The sequence below is a fragment of the Tachysurus fulvidraco genome, chromosome 11 (assembly GCF_022655615.1).
Source record: "Tachysurus fulvidraco isolate hzauxx_2018 chromosome 11, HZAU_PFXX_2.0, whole genome shotgun sequence".
Taxonomy (NCBI): Eukaryota; Metazoa; Chordata; class Actinopteri; order Siluriformes; family Bagridae; genus Tachysurus; species Tachysurus fulvidraco.
The window spans coordinates 24,422,458-24,441,409 of NC_062528.1; the positions used below are offsets into that span (position 1 = coordinate 24,422,458).

The 18,952-nt window shown below is 41.3% G+C and overlaps 1 protein-coding gene across 1 annotated transcript; it reads right to left on the reverse strand.

Moving 5' to 3' along the window:
- Nucleotides 1–13,135: 13,135 nt before the first annotated feature.
- On the reverse strand, nt 13,136–14,448 carry LOC113637375 (tripartite motif-containing protein 16-like protein). Its single transcript, XM_027137979.2, has 2 exons — nt 14,367–14,448; nt 13,136–13,880 (listed from the first exon to the last, which is right to left on the reverse strand). Exons 1-2 carry the CDS (start codon nt 14,410–14,412, stop codon nt 13,354–13,356), a joined length of 573 nt encoding a protein of 190 aa, XP_026993780.2. The 5' UTR covers nt 14,413–14,448; the 3' UTR covers nt 13,136–13,353.
- Between the last annotated feature and the right edge of the window lie 4,504 nt (nt 14,449–18,952).

Genomic DNA, 18,952 nt, shown 5'->3' on the forward strand with positions numbered 1-18,952 from the left:
AGAGTAAGTATAAAATGCTGGGAGAAGTAAAAAGCATGAGAAATATTTTTTGTTTAAATTTTTTACATTTTAGTAAGCTTTTTAGGAAAATGTTGTAATATTGCAATGTTGGGCTCTGCTAGGAGCAGAATTTCTGTATTTGTACTTACTTTGTCTGATCAGATATACAGAGCATTTAGGCATTCATTTGCAGGGTTGATTGCTTACTGTGCATAATCATATGATGTATGAATGGGCATTTATTGATATGGGTATTGAGAAGAAAATATTTAGGAGAGTTTTTGTTTCTGCTTTGCTTTTGTTTTTGTTCTGTCACTTTTGGTGTGGTTGGTCTGTGATTGGTTGCAGTGATAGGCCCTAAGACAGCTCTTTTCTACTGAAAAGCACAGGCGAACATTGCACTTGCTACACAGTGTGTTTGTGTATCCACTATTACAGTAAACTGGAAGAATAGACTAACTACAAGAGAAATCTACATATTATCCAGCATATCCATTTGCACCTGTCCCTATAATTATGGTCTAATTGAAAATAAGTATAAATTTAACAGAAAAGCACATTTAGAAATGAATTACAGTGAATCATCTTACAGTTTAAATTTCGATTTGTGATGATGTAAGAAGTGCAGTGTCGTTATGTAAGGCATAAGGCATAAGGCTATTTTGACTCCCACTTTGGCCCAAACTTGTAGAATTACAGCATGGACATAAGCTCTAGTTTTCCAAATTAACCAAATATGTATGTGTTCTAGACATTGTAATGAACACAGAAAATTTTTTTTTTTGAGGAATTTTATACGGATCTTGACAAAACCAGTCATGGAAAAAAAATAATAATAAATTTGCAGGTAGGGTGAGTTCATGGCCAAGTGACTGGACAAATAAACAAGGTGGTGTTGTAATTCTGCAACGGTGGGCTTTACAGGGTTAAAGAAGCTAAAAGCAGAACAGAGTAAAGAACAGGAGTAAGAGTAGGCTACAGCCCCACCCTCAGGTGAATGTGAGGAGCAGCTGCAACCCCCATCTTATAACGAACATTACAGATCCGAGTACAATGGGATCCATCAATACAGTTGGGAGAAGGAGGTGAAACACAAGAAATAGAACTGGAGATTACAGGAGGGCAAGTCAGAGGAGTAATCCGGCAGACGTCAGCAGAAAAAGAACGTCCCAAGGGAGAGCAAGAGGACTGCCCTCCCATGGTAAAGGGCGGCAGCAGAGGAGAAGAAGGAAAATACCCAGAATGCCCAGAAGGGGCTACAGGAGGAAGAGAGGAAGTGCTGGAAGATGATGAATACCGACGCCTGTACTGGGACAGGGAGGTGGAGAAAGCTAATGCCCGATGGGAGGAAGGGGACTCCCACTTATCGAGGCAACAAGCAGAGGAGCGTAATATGGAGTGGTTGACTGAATACACACACCCGCCAGGTTTAAAAAGACACAGCACACCAACAGCACATTGGGCAGGGGAACATATGGAGCCACAAATGGAAGATGTCTGCCAGTCGGGAAGGAGAGGATTAATAAAGACCGGGCAGGTGGAACATCATAAGAGCCTAAGCGAAGCCCAGGGGTCCCTAAGCAAATCAAACGACTGTGCAACAAAAAGGACCCTCATAGCGGTCCAGGAGGAGCAAGAAAAGAAACAACAGACCAAGGCAGATGGGAATTTATCACCCAATGGAAAGACAGGGGAGGTGCGGTAACGGCATCAACAGCTGGAGGAAGGTACAGAGATGCCCGGCGAGAGAATAAAAGGACGGAGTAACCAAAAGTCTCTCACCCCAATGGAAATGGTGAGTGATGACGACATAAGCCCAAGGGCGGCCCCAGTTGATGTGGAGCCCCAGCACGATATGAGAGGAGTAAGAGTGAGACTGGAGGAAGAAGTGCAGCTGACCCCCCTGGAAACAGCAGGAAAGAGCAATAAAGGAAGCTCTGGAACGAAGCCAGAAAGCAGATGTGACGATGGAGGAGTTACGATGTCAAGCATCACGACTGGAGATGAAGGTAGAGGAATTGGAGTTTGAATATAAATACTTGGAGGAGGAACAGAAACGAGCGAAGAAACAATTTAAAATTCTCCAAAGAACAAGGAAGGCACGGAAGAAGTATGAAAATCTGTGCATGAGACACCCAGAGTCCCAGATCATGAGACTGGGAGAAATGCCACGTACTCAGACTTCATAATGGAATTACATGAAGCGTAAGGCTTTTTTGTGATGCTTTTCCAGGGAAGATGGATATGACAAAGATTGCGCTGTGCACATGGGAAGCCGAGGAAGACAACAGGTGCCTGCACAGATGCCTGCTCCAATGTTTCAACAAGGAGCAGGGCAGTCAGGAATGCAGCATGCACTCGCAGCAAAACCACAAGGAGCTGGAAATTGGGCAGGCCAATGCCCAGGCCCAGGATTTCAGGGACAAGCCCCAGCACCGCTAGGAGGGAGCCCATTGGGCCCAGCACCAGGAGGACTGTGAAGAGGTCCAGAGAAGCCAGAGGTGGAGCTGGTGCAGTGTACCACCTCATTGCATCCTGCACAAGAACCAACAATTATGGTGGGAATTGGAAATGAAGTACAGGCCCCATTCCTGAGTGACACAGGAGCAATATTTACAAGCATTGGAAAAAAAATATTTACTATATTTCCCAGACACTCCAACCAATCTACTTGGGGGAGATGTGCTCTGCAAATTAAGAACCAAAATACACTGTGGGCCATCAGGAGTGTGGATAACACTCCCAGAAATGTTAGCTCGACAATAACTAGTAGTAAGCCAAGAAGATGAAATGACAGAACTGGACAAGGTATATTGGATGGAAGTCAAGGACAAAGATACAAGAATACTCAGTATGGAAACCATGGCTAAACTACATACGACCAGATTGCCGTGAAGCTAGAGGACCATGGCATTGTACCCTGAAATATGATGAAGGGGAAAGATGAAGAATATGCATCATAATGATAAGAACGACTAGAAGGAAGAAAATATCACATCAGCACGCACAGCATGATAATTGGCCAGCAAGGAGTAGCTACATATGCTGAACTCCCTGAACAGATTCAAGAATGGTATCAAGTTGGAGATGCAGTCTCCCACATCTCCCTGATGATCGGGCGAGGTTTTTGAATCCAAAGATTTAGGGCCTAAGATAAAAGAGGCAGAAAGGGTAGTGAGTAACATGACTAAAGACCATAGAGTACATATGTCAGAAGATAGAGATTTTAAGGATAGATTAGGGGACAATCATGTTATCATGTAATCATACACAACAATGTTAGTAAGTCAGTGAACAAACATAAATTCTAGTAAGAGTAGAAGTAGAGATACAGATGCCACAGATGGCAGATAAGGAAGAGTTAACAGAGAAAGAAGTAGACGAAGCACTAAGTCAAGTCCCAGAGTAACTGTGGACTAAACATGTAACAGGACTAGTTAAGTCAGCAGGATTAGCAAAAATACAGGTTAGACCCAATGTACTATTACTTTATCGGAGACAGTATCAATTATCCAAAGAAGCGGAAGAAGGGATAGGGCCAACTATTAAAGGGTTATTAGAAGCAGGAGTTTTAATCCCCACAAAAAGTCAGTGCAACACTCCGATTTTGTCCGATCAGAAAGCCAAAATTCAGATAAATGGAGATTGGTCCACGATTTGAGACCAGTCAATCAGATAGTGGTGGCTGAGACCCCAGTGGTCCCGGATCCACAAACTTTGTTATTAAATATTCCAGAGGGAACAAAATGGTATACAGTAATTGATCTGTGTTAAGCATTTTTTAGTGTCCCATTGCACCCTGACTCTCAGCACTTGTTTGCATTCACATGTTAAGAGCAACAAGGATATTGTGAAAATCCATCGATATTCAACCAAGTACTGACCAGAGATCTGGTGAATTTACAAATGGAGAGCCTGACTTACTGATTTGTAGCCAATCGAAAGAGCAATGTGTACAGGATTCAATAACAGTACTGAAGGCCCTAGCAAACAACGGGCACAAGTTTAGTAAAGAGAAGCTACAATTCTGCCAGAGAAAGGTGGAATATTTAGGACGAGTGTGATAAATCTCCATATAATGATACATATCTATGTCCTGCACTTTGCCTGCTGGGTTCAGTAGCCAGAACACATGGGCCGAAATGGATGGGCAACATAAGTAGATCCTGTGCGTATCAGCCGGTAGCCGCGCCAATCCCTACAGATATGACTGTTCAGATGCGGCCTAACTAGAAGTTTCCACTATGTATTAAGTCAAGAGGATCAGTGTATGTTGGTTTAATTGGATCCAGACTCCTTCCCACTGCTGGATGAGAACAATAGTGATTCGGACTGGAACTGGTTGCGCGTATACAGGACTGTAACATATTGGTGTGTGTCCCTGTTTGTCTGTATCCCCTATGTGTGTATATCTTTCATAAGTGTTGTGTACACGAGGCACCATATTACTGGTGATGGCCTTAATGCCTTAATTGTGACTGACTCCAGACTGACTACACACAAACCTTTCTGTACATATGCTTATGTAATAAGTGTTGGTATTTTGTGTCTACTGGTCTATTGCCTGTCTCTGTTGTCTGTAAGGCTTTGTTGCAGGCTATGTCGAACCCGTGGAGTGACCAGAGATGAGTCCCTCGACCCCGCACTTGTGCCCGGTTAGAGGCGAGCTCACGGAGTATCGCTTGTCGCCTCGACGCCCCCGGTTACTGCTACACGTGCATCCAACTGGACAACGAGGTAGACCTGTCTGACTTCATCTGGGGGGACTTCGACCTGGGTGTATCACCACATTGCACCTGGCTAACATACCCTTCCCCGCCGACGGCTGACACCTGGTTCACGTTGCTTGAGGACACACGCCCCGTGTCACTTATCCTTGCACATGCAGATTTAGTCCTCCCTGAAGGACTGTGGGTTCATTCGTGCCACGAGAATGATTAATCTCTGGACAAGGGATTGTTTTTGCAGGTACACACATATGAGGTACATCGTTCCTTTTGTGTGACCTTGACATATGGACGTGGACATGCACATGCGTATATTATTTCCCACCATGTACGGCAGGCCGCGGTACACCAGTACTGTATGTTATTCTTTTGTGTATATAAACTCTGGACATCTCACACCAAAGATGTGCATCAAGGTCTACAGGATATGCAAGGGCCACCCACTTTCATGGACTCATGGACAGGGGGTGATTCGGATGCGGTTGTTCCCATAACTCGAGCTTTCCACGCTTATCGCCACAATGACATTTGGAGATCCCTACGCATCCCCCTCGCCACAGTGGATTTAAACCATGCATCGCAATTACTATTGGTGGTGGTTGTAGGGACAGCTAGTTTTCTTATGCCCTGCAACTGTTTTTGTGTGTTTTTTGTTTGTTTATTATGTTTACCGTACCTTTAGTATGTTTATGCTGTATGTTTCGGTGACCCTGGTGACACTGCTTTCACTGCCGCGCTATATATGCGGGCAGAGTGAGAATTTTCCCTCAAATTTGGCATCTGGAGGGTTTTTCGCTCACTCCTGGCTCACCTTCTGAGAAAGAGCATGTGTGAATTGTGGACATTGAGTAATGTTTTGTTTTATGATATTGTGTTTGTTGTGTTTTATGTATTATGGGTTTTTTGTTTTCATTGTGGGGAGTAATATTCTGTTTTATGTTATTGTGTTTATGTTTTATGTATTATGGGTTTTTTTGTTTTCGTTGTGGGGGAATGTTGTAAGTTGTTGTAAGTTGGGGTAGAGGTCGTCGTGATTAGATAGATATATGGGTTAGTGGAAATGACAAGGTAGTCCAGAACACTGCAACATAAGTTTGGTGAGACTTTACAGTCTCACAGGGGGGAATGTTGGAAAAAAATCTTAGTAGAAATAATTAAAATATTATTCCTTACAATACTATAACCAAAGTAAAGTATTAGGCCTTGCAAAATATTACAATTGCTGTCATAAGACATATGTAGGTGATGTGGTAGGCCAAAGCTGTTTATTGCAACCAGATTCGGGGCTGTTAGGCCTAGTCAGTCTGAGCACATTTGTAATAACAACTTGTTATGTAGAAGGGAAAATACCATTGTTCCCAGACCTTAGCTCATAAATTGTTATGGAAAATGAAGAACACCATGGTTCTCAGACCTTGGTCCATAGCAATAACATGTTATGTAGAATGAAAAAAACAGTGGTCCACAGACCTAGGCCCTGAGAACTAAAGGGAGGAAAATCCATAAATGGGCATGTGGTGCTCATAAACTTGTTGTGCAGACTGAAGAAGGCCCAGGTGTTTAGTCCGAGGTCATGAAAAATAAGGGGAGGAAAATCCATAAATGGGCATATGGGTGAAAGGTAATGGGAAATAAGGGGAAATTGGGTCAGTGTATTTAGAAAACATAGGAGATGATTCCGGTAAATAAGGTGATATGGCACCTGGGCTCCTAGGAGTACCAGGGTATATATTGAGAAGATATCTGAGGTTGTTTTTTTTTTTGGTTCTTCGGGGGCGAAGGTGTGTGTGTGCGTGTGGGGGCGCGTGCCCGTGTCCGCGGGTCAAGGTGAGTGGTTTTTATTTTTGCAAGGACGTCACGAGAGTTCTTGTTTTTCTTGATTGATTTTGCATGACATGCTCTTTTTGGGGGTTTTCATTTGTTACTTTGAATTTGGCAATTTGTTACTTTTGATTTGGCAATTTGTTACTTTTAATTTGGCAATTTGATACTTTGAATTTGGCAAATTATAATTTGTTGGCTGATTGACCATAATAAAGAAGTTTGCTCATTCTCATCCAGGTCTGAGGAGTTTTCTCAGTATTTTTGTGGTAATTATAGAGTTAACAGTGAAATTTAACTAAAGGCCTAAGAGAAGAGATCACCCTGTGATGTGTCGACTTGGAGACCGGCTCTGAGTTCCGACACACTGGGTCGGAAACTGACTTTGGAAAGGTGCCTGTTTAATCGAACGAGTACCCAACAAAGTAATTTGTGTTGTTTTGTATTTTCTTTTGCATGCTGGCATGGGGAAGTAGACCTAGGGCATACTTCATGTGTCCTTCTATAGCTGGTTGGGCCGTTTAATTGGTACTTCCTGTTAATGTGGGAATTAATAATAATTAATAATCAAATCTTAATAATCAATAGTGGTAGACCCCGTGCCTGCACTATGTTTTGGCTGAGACCCACTTCTAACAGCATCAGAAGGCACCTGGGCATTACAGGTACCATTGTCGAGAGATTGTGGAATAGGTGTATGGATCTCTACTGTAAGAAAGCCTATTGTGATTGCTGGATTCAATATCAATACACATGCTATAACAAAGGTCTGGGCAGTTGGTCTATCTGCCTCCTTTTGTGTTTTCAGTTTTATTGGATTTATCTATCGGTTTATCTACTTTGCCCTTGTTTCGGGGCAAGGCTACCTGCACCACGGCTTACAGGTGCACTTTTACAGTTTTAGTTTTAAAATAAGGCATCAAGTGACTCAAAGTCTTCTGGCGGGTGGATGTCTATGCCTCCTTACTCTGTCTTTGACGTTGAGGGCTCTTCCCCAGTGTTTGCTACTGCTGTCGCACAACAACTGTGATTAAGGTGATACCAATATTCCTTACCTTCAACCTCGACTGATATGGGAGTAGCTAACAACACTTTAAAAGGTCCTTCTCTCCTTGGTTCTCTCCAATGTTTTCTCTTGAATGTTCAAATGTACACGTAGTCTCCTATTTTTACCTGGTTATTTGGTTCTCCTACTGCAGAAACACCTGTGGATATAAGAGTCTGTGGACATGGGTTAAACGTTTTACATAACTTGACATTTCGCCTTCCACTTGTTCCAGTGACGGGGCCTTATAGGGTCTTCACGTAAATGCTACAGGCATTGGCCTGCCTGTCACCATCTCACACGGTGTCAAGTGCATTGTACGGTTTGTCTGTGAGCGCATGTTCATCATTACATTATTATCATTATTATCATTATTATCATTATTATTATTATAAAATATATATATTTAGCTGTAATATTGTTTGTGTTCATTTTTTCTCATAAGGGAAAATTATTATATATATTATTTATTATTTACTGACATTAAAAATGGTCAAAATGGTTTCAAAGCAATCTCCTGGCTTTGAAATATACCAGCCCGTAATTGTGCATTAACTTTAGTCCCTCTAGAGTGGAAATTATTCAAAATTTCTTTTTTTTTACTAGAAAATGAGGCATTTTTGCATATTAATGAGGTTTATTAGACAAATAATTACAATTTTTTTTTTGCAAAATATATGTTATATTGTAAACAAGTTAGACAAAAAAGGTGAAAAAATAGTCTATCATATATACTTTATTTTTTATAAGCAGTCAAAACAGACAAGGTCAAGTTGACTCTGCCCTTCTAATTTGCATAGGAATTCAGACAAGGTCTGTGTCAGGACCCTGGCAGAGGTGGCTTAGAGACAGACCCGTATGCAGGATAGCTTCAAATGAAAGGGGTTTAATACAGGAGGAAGACAAACAATAACCACAACACACGGGGACTAACAATATGTTATCAATGAAGCCGCGCTGCATAATGCAACGCGGCTCACATATATAGTGACACGGACAATCACACACAAAGGGAAACAGGTGTGATGACCGGGGAGGAGCAGACGTGGACGGGGCAATCACGTGACACAAACAAACAACAAACGCACATGGCACCAAGTCTGTGCTGATCCGTAACAGATCCGCGCTAATCCCTAACAGTCTGCAGCAGGGGTAAGTTATGCAATATCGACCATTTTTTTATAAGTTATAAACATTCATCTGAAATACCCTTTAAGTTATGCAGTAAATAGCATTTAAACAAAGTAACTGCAAGAAAAAGCTTGTGCTTTGTATTAACCATTTGTTGATTACATAAAACTTTCCAATTAAGGCTGTTAATTTAAGTTGGTTATATCAACATATGTCAAATCAAGTTATGCAATATCGACCCTTTTTTTTATAACTTATAAACATTCATTTGAAATACCCTATTGTTAGACCCCAGACGGAGGTGGATTGGAGACAGACCCGTACGCAGGATAGCTTCAAATGAAAGGGGTTTAATACATAAGGGAAACAAAACACAATCCACACGGCATGGGGAACTAACGTACATAATAAATATATCTTAATGAATCCGCGCTGCCATCGGCAATGCGGCACACATTTATACACCAAAGGACAATCACACACAATGGGGACCAGGTGTGATGACCGGGAGGAGTAGATGAAGGCGGGGCAATCACGTGACACAAACAAACACGAACGCACATGGCCAAAAGTCTGTGCGAATCCCTGACAGATCCGCACTGATCCCTGACACCTATAAGTTATGCAGTAAATAGCATTTAAGCCTCTCCTAAAAAAGAGTAACCTAGACAAAACCATACTTAGCAACTACAAACCAATCTCAAATCTTCCTTTTATAGGCAAGATCATTGAAAAGGTTGTTTTCAATCAGCTGAACAAATTCTTAAACTCAAATGGGTATCTGGACAATTTTCAATCTGGTTTCCACCAGCATCACAGCACAGAGACAGTGCTCATAAAGATAATAAATGATATTCGCTTAAACTCTGATTCAGGTAAAATATCAGTGCTGGTGCTACTAGATCTTAGTGCTGCCTTTGACATGGTAGATCACACCATACTCTTACATAGACTGGAAAACTGGGTAGGGCTTTCTGGGATGGTCCTCAAATGGTTTAAATCATACCTAAAAGGGAAAGGTTACTATGTGAACATAGGTAACCATAAATCTGAGTGGACATCCATGACATGTGGAGTCCCACAGGGCTCAATTCTTGCACCTCTTCTCTTTAATTTGTATATGCTCCCAATTGGTCAAATAATGAAAAAGAACCAAATTGCTTACCACAGCTATGCAGATGACACCCAGATATACTTAGCCCTGTCCCCTAATGACTACAGCCCCATTGACTCTCTATGTAAGTGCATTGATGAAATTAACATTTGGATGCATCAAACTTCCTCCAGTTAAACAAAGACAAAACCGAAGTCATTGTATTCGGAAATAAAGATGAAACTCTCAAGGTTAAAACACACCTTGACTCTAGGGGTCTAAAGACACAAAATAAAATCTTGGTGTAATTTTAGAGTCTGACCTTAATTTCAGTAGTCATGTGAAAGCGATAAGTAAATCAGCTTACTACCATCAGAGAAATATAGCCAGAATTAGATGTTTTGTCTCAAGACAGGACTTAGAGAAACTTGTTCATGCTTTCATCAGCAGCCGGGTGGATTATTGCAATGGACTCCTTACTGGGATCCCCAAAAAGAGCATTAGACAGCTGTAGCTCATACAGAATGGTGCTGCCAGAATTCTGACCAGAACCAAAAAAATCTGAGCACATCACTCCAGTCCTCAGGTCTTTACACTGGCTTCCAGTTACATTTAGAATAGATATTATATTGTTACTCGTTTATAAATCACTTCATGGCTTAGGACCGAAATACATTACAGATATGCTAATTGAATATAAACCAAGCAGACTACTCAGATCATTAGGATCAGGTCAGTTAGAGATACCAAGGGTTCACTTAAAACAAGGTGCGTCAGCATTTATAGTTATTATGCCACCTATAGCTGGAATCACCTTCCAGAAGAGATCAGATAAAATTAATAAAAATGGGAATTTTAAAGAAAGTCAGTAACAGATTTGCTGCACTTTAGGTTTCTAGAATTAAACTCATTGTGTGTGAAATGAAGAAATTATACGTTTTACACACACACACACACAGATTTAGTAACTTCTCACTATAAAACTAGACACCAAAACATTCCTAAATCAGTCTGTATTTAATTCCTAGATAAAATTTTAAGTGTAGAATTTCTTGCAGATTGAGGAAAGACTGAATAATTTCATTGCACAGTATGATTACTGGAGTCTTAACCAGGAAATGGTTCAGGATACAAAATAATAAAACATCTTTCACACTTAGTAGGTTGTGTTTCCACCAGCAGCAGATCATAGACATTGTCACAATGTGACATGGTGAGACAAAAGGCAAGAGAGGATCCAATTGCAGATAGAACTTTTACTGAACCAAAACAAGAAATACAGATAGGCAGGCAAAACAGATCAGGACACTGAACAGGAACAGAGAACAGGACCAGAGACCAGGGTGGTGCTGGAGGCGGAGCCAGAGACCAGAGCAGGACAAGAGACCAGGGTGGTGCTGGAGGCGGAGCCGGAGACCAGAGCAGGACCGGAGACAAGGGTGGTGCTGGAGGCGGAGCCAGAGACCATAACGGAGTTGGCAGCCAGGGTGGTGCTCTGGGCCTGTAAACAGGGACAGGAGGTAGAAGGGCTTGCAAATCCAGCGAAACGAAACACAGGACGGATAAAACAGAAACATATATAGGTTCAGGCCAGGCAGAGAGTTCAGTTAGTTTGGGTGTCACGATGACGACTGCGTTCTCCGACTCAGTCATTTCGGTCGACCCGGCCGATTCGGCTGGTTCTGTCGGTTTGGTCGGTTCCGTCGACCCGGTCGGTTCCGCAGGTTCCGCCGACCCAGTCGGTTCGGCTGGTTCCGCCGACCCGGTTGGTTCTGTCGACCCGGTCCCCGAGCCGACCTAATCGGGGTATCCGCCAGTTTGGAGACCAGCCAGTTAGCACGGGCCTCAGCCGAGCTCGCCGGTATGGTAGCCATGAGACCTGGCTCGGTCACTGGTGTGCACGGGACTGGGCTGGACGGAGGCACTGTAGGGCATTCGGGCGTCCGTGGCTGGTTCCGCTCTGTAGCCCACGGATCCCGATGCTTGCTGCCCCCCCCTCAAATATTTACGGCCGGCTTCCATCTCTGCACTGCTCAAGGTTAATGTGGACCCGCCCAGGAGCAATGCCAAGTTGACGAAATCCGAGAATGATTCGATCTCTCGGCCAGCCGGCGTTAAGTGGCGCACCTTGCTCTCCAGTCCATGCCTGAAAATGTCTTTCAGAGCCTTCTCCCCAAAGTTGACCTCATTGCACAGGTCCACGAATACCTCCGTATATTCCTCGACTGGGGAGTCCTCCTGACATAGACAAAACAGGATTTCTGCTGGATCCATTCGGTTGGTCATTCTGTCACGATGTGACATGGTGAGACAAAAGGCAAGAGAGGATCCAATAGCAGATAGAACTTTTACTGAACCAAAACAAGAAACAAACAGATAGGCAGGCAAAACAGATCAGGACACTGAACAGGAACAGAGAACAGGAGCAGAGAACAGGAACAGAGAACAGCATAAACCAAACACCAACAACGACCAACACCAGGGAAGTGAACAGACAGAGTAAATGTAGTAAACAGGAGCCAGTCACAACGCAGAGACAATCAGAGACAAAGACAAGACACCTGGGGAAGAGATGGAATGTAATTAGTGTCCATGGTAAGCAATGAGTGGGCAGAGCAAACAATTAACATCAGGGAGAGACGGCAGACCGAAACAAAGGGAAAACACAGACAGACACGTTACAGACATAGGCAGTTTGAAGTTTTATTATTTCTGGGGAAACTTTTTAAGACATTGTAGTGTTTCATATCACATCAGTATCTGTTCAAACATACACACAACCAGGAGCTCCATTAAATTTACATTCAAATAGTTATTTAAAATTAATCTTGAATTTCATATTATATTAATCTTTATATTATTCTTTATAATAACATTTTGTTCTATGTTTATGTTTTGTAAATCTGCTTGAAACGAGGGCTCGTGTATTTTGAAACTGCATTAGAACATGAACTGAAATTTAACTGCAAATAAATAATAAGTTCACAAAATGGAAAATATCATTGTTTCATGGTGTTTTTTCTCTCACAGGAGCGCGTGCTCGCGTCACTCAAACAAAGTCACGTGACTCCTGCTCTGTACTGCGACTGTGCAGAAGACTGAACTGAGAGAAAATACAGTTTATTAACAGTTTATTCTTCCACTTCTGAAGTCTGTCACCATATTATAAAGGATTGAGGAAGGAGTCTGAATAATTCCAGAGTGCACTGTATGTTAAGTGGACTGTTAAGCAGAACAGTGTTAAAGATATAAGATAATAAAAGTCTTTTACACACAGTAGGTTGTGTTTCCACCAGCAAGCAGCACAGAAAGACAGAGCAGTATGAGTAAAGTTTATTATTTCTGAGGAGACATTGAACATTTTTATTTCAACTATAATAAACCCATCCTAATAGTGCATACAGTTAAATAGTCTGTTTCTACATTCTGCATTCATTACTGTTCCAGTTTCTGCACACAAAATGTCCAGTGTAGCTCAGGGACGAATTGAATCTAACATCTCACTTATAGTTTTTATAAACACTTTTACTAACTTTTTATTTTGGATCACAAAACCTCACATATGAGTTAAAACGTAACATCCTGACTCCAGCATATAGAGGCTGATTGAATGTGGTGTGGACTCTGTGGAGGAGCCTCATGGTGTCAGAGACGCTGTAGAAGGACAGAGTTCCTGCACTGTGATCCACATACACTCCTATTCTGGAGGGTGATGGACCTTGGAGATCAGTATAAATATTGCTGTTCCAGAAAGAGACAGAGGAAGAATAAAACTCCAGACTCCAAGACTGACTGTTTTGTCCAAACAAACACTTATAACTCCATCCTTTCCTGCTGATCTCTTTATATGACACTGATATGTACACAACACCTCTCCTCTCCACCTCCCAGTAACAGCGTCCACACACACTCTCCTTACACAACACCTGAGGCCAGAAGTCAAATCTCTCTGGATGATCAGAGTATTGCTGTTGTGTCTTACTCCGTGTCACCACTCTGTTCTCCTCAGACAGAATGAGATCAGGATGTGCTGTGTTTGGATCCAGAGTCAGATAACAGAAATCTACAGTAATAAAATGTCCACATGTTAGATGTTAATCACAGGATTTATAATAAGTGTGTGTAAGACACCTGTCTGTGTTTCTATCCTCCTAATGCAGCTCTATAAACATGGATCAGATTTAGATCAACAATACAGACATTTTAACACTGTGTGTGTGTGTCTGTGTGTGCGTGTATGTGTGTCTGTGTGAGCGTGTGTCTGTGTGTGTCTGTGTGTATTTGTGTGTCTGTGTGTGTGTGTGTCTGTGTGTGTGTGTCTGTGTGTATTTGTGTGTGTTTCTGTGTCTGTGTGTCTTTGTGTGTGTATATGTGTGTGTCTGTATTTGTGTGTGTTTTTGTCTGTGTGTGTGTTTGTGTCTGTATGTGTGTGTGTGTGTGTCTGTGTGTGTCTGTGTGTGTCTGTGTGGTGTGTGTGTATGTGTGTGTGTGTGTGTGTGTGTGTGTGTGTGTGTGTGTGTGTGTGTGTGTGTGTGTGTGTAAAACCTACACTGCAGAAAATCTTCTCTGCTCTTTGGTTCTGAAGGTAAAATCATCTGAACTGCTGCAGCTTTGGAGACACAGAGACAAAATGGAGACACAGAGACAAAATGGAGACAGAAAAATGAGTTGGAAACAGTTTAAAGTGTGAATGTGAAAAATTTGCTTCCTCACGTTTATTTCAGAGTTCAACAACGTCACCATCACAATTTATTCATCAGCCACGATTTTCTCCACAAATGTAAGATTTGTACTTTGTTTGTCTGCTAAATTGATCTTGATGTCATTTACAAGACTGATGCTAATACTGTGTGATTTTCTGCAGTCTTGTTCCTGCTTACTTCTTATTTCTGTTAGATGAATTTTATGGCTCTTTTTACTGTGATACAGAAACAATGTTTGTTTGTTCACCTTGTGGTCTGATTTTGTTGAATTTCTTCTCACAGATTTGTTCGACTCGTTTTTTCAGATCTGAGAGAGATTTCCTCACTCCATCAAATGAGAGATGTTGATTGACAGTGAAGCTGGGTGAGTCGTCACATCCAGGAGAAACACAGAGAGACGGGAAACTCTACAGAGAGGAAACACATCATAGAGAAGGAGAAAAGTGGACGAGAGGAACGAATGAATCTCAGACTGAATCAGAACAAAGACACACTTGTGATCTCAGACAGGAACATTTCTTGTTGCTGTAATGAGCTTTTAGGAGGAAACTTTGTGGGGAACAGCGCCCTCTTTAGATCAGACAGTGAGTGTTACCTGGAGGAAGTAGATGTCATATTAATATAAAGAAAATATAAATGTGCCTTAAAGAAGCTTCAACACTTTTAGAAGTAAAACAAAATATACTTTGAAATCAAAATAAAGTGTCACATGACCGTGTTAAATATCATCATCATCATCATCATCATCACCGTCATGCCTTTGGCTGTTTAAAGTACACTGACTGGTCTGACCTGTTTCACACGTCTTTACAAAACACACTTTGACTTTTAATAAAAATCCACCTTACACTGAATGACAGTCATATAATCAGATCACATCAATAGAAATTAGACTAGAAATAGAATTTGTAGAAATTGACATAAAAAAGAATAATAATATCCAGTTCTCACCTGTTTTTTAGTTCTTTCTGCTTTAGCTGAAACAGCAGGAGAAGCAGCTTGGAGTTCAGTCTTCTTCAGTTTCTCCACCACTTCAGCCAGCATTTTGTTCCTGTATAAAACAGGCCTTGGAGTGAAAGTCTCTCTACACTGAGGACAGCTGTAGATGCCCTTCACATCCTCCTGATCCCAGCAGCCATTAATACACAACTTACAGAAACTGTGACCACAGGGAATAATCACTGGATGATTCAGGAGATCCAGACACACTGGACAGCTGAAGTGATACACATAAATATAACCTTCTGAAATACTGGCCTCTGCCATTTTCCTGCATTGAGAGAGTGAGTGGGTTTGTTCCTTCGTCGTTTGTTCGTTGGTTCCTTCGTTAAAATTTGTTTTTTAAGTTTTGTGTTATAGTGTAACAGAGAAAGGCTCAGGCTTTTTTTTAATCAGACTCAGAATCAGAATCAGAATCAGGTTTATTGGCCAAGTGTGTTGACTCACACGAGGAATTTGGTTCCAGCAGTTTGTGACTCTCAAAAGCACAGACATAAATAACACTATACTATACAAACTATACAAGAAAAGAATGCAGATGATTAGATACAATATAGACAGAATGAGTATAAAATATAATAAATAATAAAACTGTATTCATTATTATATGTTTCTATACTGTATTATTATATGTTTCTATACTAAAAGCACTATACTTAACAATGGATATTGTCTTAAAGCAGCTATACAGAAGTATAGGAATATAGAATAAAGATGATAAAGTTTGATTTGCTATTTCTCTCTAACATATATCCCTAATGGTCAAGGCTGATGTGATGGTGGCAAGGAAAAAACTCCCTGAGGGAAACCAGGCTCTAAAGGGAACCCATCCTCATTTGGGTGACACTGGACAGTAAATGATGTAAATAATGTCCTTTCTTCACATGTTTATAGTCAAGTGGAATTGTACAACCAAGTTCTTCTGATAAACTAACAGTCAGCGTTATTTCTGAAGTCATTGTTGATGTTCCAAGATGGCGGCGTGTCAGTAGCAGTCAGCAGCCAGTCCGGATCCAAAATCAGGTCAAGTCAATAAGTCAAGAAGCTTTTATTGTCATTTTAACCATATATATCTGACACAGTACACAGTGAAATGAGACAATGTTTCTCCAGGATTATGGTGCTACATAGAACAAGGACAGAGCTAAGGACCTAAAGTAAGTTAGTCCTAGACATATAAAGTGCATCTGTACAACCTGGTGTACACAGTGTGAGACAGAAGACAGAGCACACAAACAATACAAAACACTACAAGACAATACACAAAAGCAGCACAGACAAGAATACATACTATACATTCTATGGTACATGCACAAAATATTGGAATGAACACTTGTGGGTTCGAGTCTTAGGCCGGCCACGACTGCTTTGTTTGAATGTTGTTTGAATTTTTATTTAAATGTGATTTCATTTTTTTGGTTTTAGCCTCTGTTGATATTCATGTTTAGTGGTTATGTCAGGATTAATGCAACATACGGTAGGTTTGGTTACAGCCTCAAAGGGGGAATAATGTGAAAAATCATGAAACTCAAGAATGGGTTTTTCATTTGATTGCTTTTGACTTTTTCCTTGAGCTCGATGGATTTGTTGGATGATTAGCTGCAATAAGAAGTTTTCTCAGTCTCATCCAGGTCTGAGATGTCTTCTCATTTTCCAGCAATAATAGTGTTATTAGTGACGTATATTTAAATCAGTAAATATTTGGCTAAAAGTTTAAGAGTGTGGTTCACCCTGAGATATGTCCACTCGGAGGGGGCTCTGAGTTCCAACAGTTCCCTTGAGCAAGGCACCGATACCCCAAACTGCTCCCTGGGCATCGCAGAATAAATGGCTGCCCACTGCTCCGGGTGTGTGTTCACGGTGTGTGTGTGTTCACTGCTGTGTTTGTGCACTTTGGATGGGTTAAATGCAGAGAACAAATTCTGATTATGGGTCACCATACTGAGCCATATGTCACGTCACTTTCACTTTTATGAGTTATTGCAATGAATTGTGCATAACAAAAATTGACTGCCCAGTTCATGATCATGCTATATCCTTGCACAACATCTGATCTCCTCTTCAGCCACAGCTCACAACCTTGACGTAACCATGGACAATCAGCTGTCCTTATCCTCTCATGTTGCTAATGTTACTCGTTCATGTCGGTTTCTTCTCTACAACATTAGAAGGATTCGGCCATTTTTGTCCACACAGGCTGCTCAGGTACTTGTTCAGTCTCTTGTCATTTCTAGACTGGAATACTGCAACGCACTGCTGGAAGGTCTACCTCTGAATGCAATTCATACTCTGATGCAGCTGCCTGACTTGTTTTCAACCTGCCAAATTTCTTGCATACCACTCTGCTGCTGCGATCCCTCCACTGGCTTCCAGAAGCTGTATGCATCAGATTAAAAACACTGATGCTGGCCTACAAAGTCAAAAATGAACCAGCTCCCTCTTACCTCAAAGCACTGATCACTCCTTGCACTGCACCTAACACCGTCTGATCTACCAGCACTGCTCGACTGGTTCCACCATCTCTCAGGGTAAGAGGCAAGTATACTACAAGACTCTTCTCTGTTCTGGCAACAAGGTGGTGGAATGAACTTCCCCTAGAGGTCCGGACAGCTGTGTCACTGGCTATTTTCAAGCGGCAGTTGAAGACCTGCTTATTCAGGAAACACTTAAACTAGCACTTCTTTCCTTATCTTTTGCGTTAAAAAAAAAAAGAAAGAAAAAAAACCCCACAACCTTTGACGATTTTTCATTGTAACTTTGAACAAATGTATTAAACTTATGGTATCTTAAGTATGTAACCTAGTGAGCCAGCATTAATGTATTCAATGTTAGAAATTTAAGCACTTACTGTATGTACTGTATGTGGCTCTGGATAAGAGTCTGTCACATGCTGTAAATGTAAATGTACCATGAGCATGGCTGCTGTAAGACCTCAAGAGGTCTTTTATTTCTCATGAAAATGAGCTGATCATCAGTTAGGTAGCGATTGGGTTGAAAATCAATATGAAATGGTGCACAGATTGGAGTTTACAAGCCTTCATACAAAAAAGTTTGCTGTGAGGACAACCAGAAACTCTTCTAAAGATAAGAACATGCCTTATTGTTGTTGTTGTTATTGTCACTTTAATCTTTTGCTAATTCTCTGTGATTTAATAAAGTGTTTAATAATGCATAATATTGTCCAGTTCATCAACACCATTAAAGTATATCTGTCTCTCAGTGAAACAGTGCAGTGGTCTGATGTCCATGTTCTGTGTGCTTTAGTGGTTTCCACGTGACACCTTGTGCGTCAACAGAATGGCCGTTGTGATGTCACACTCAATATTCAGCTACTGTTCTGTAGCTGGTTCTAATAAGAACCAGAGTCTCATTCTTTTACTGAATTTTTGTGTTTACAAGCTGTTCATCTGTCATGTTATAGTAAAGGTGATAT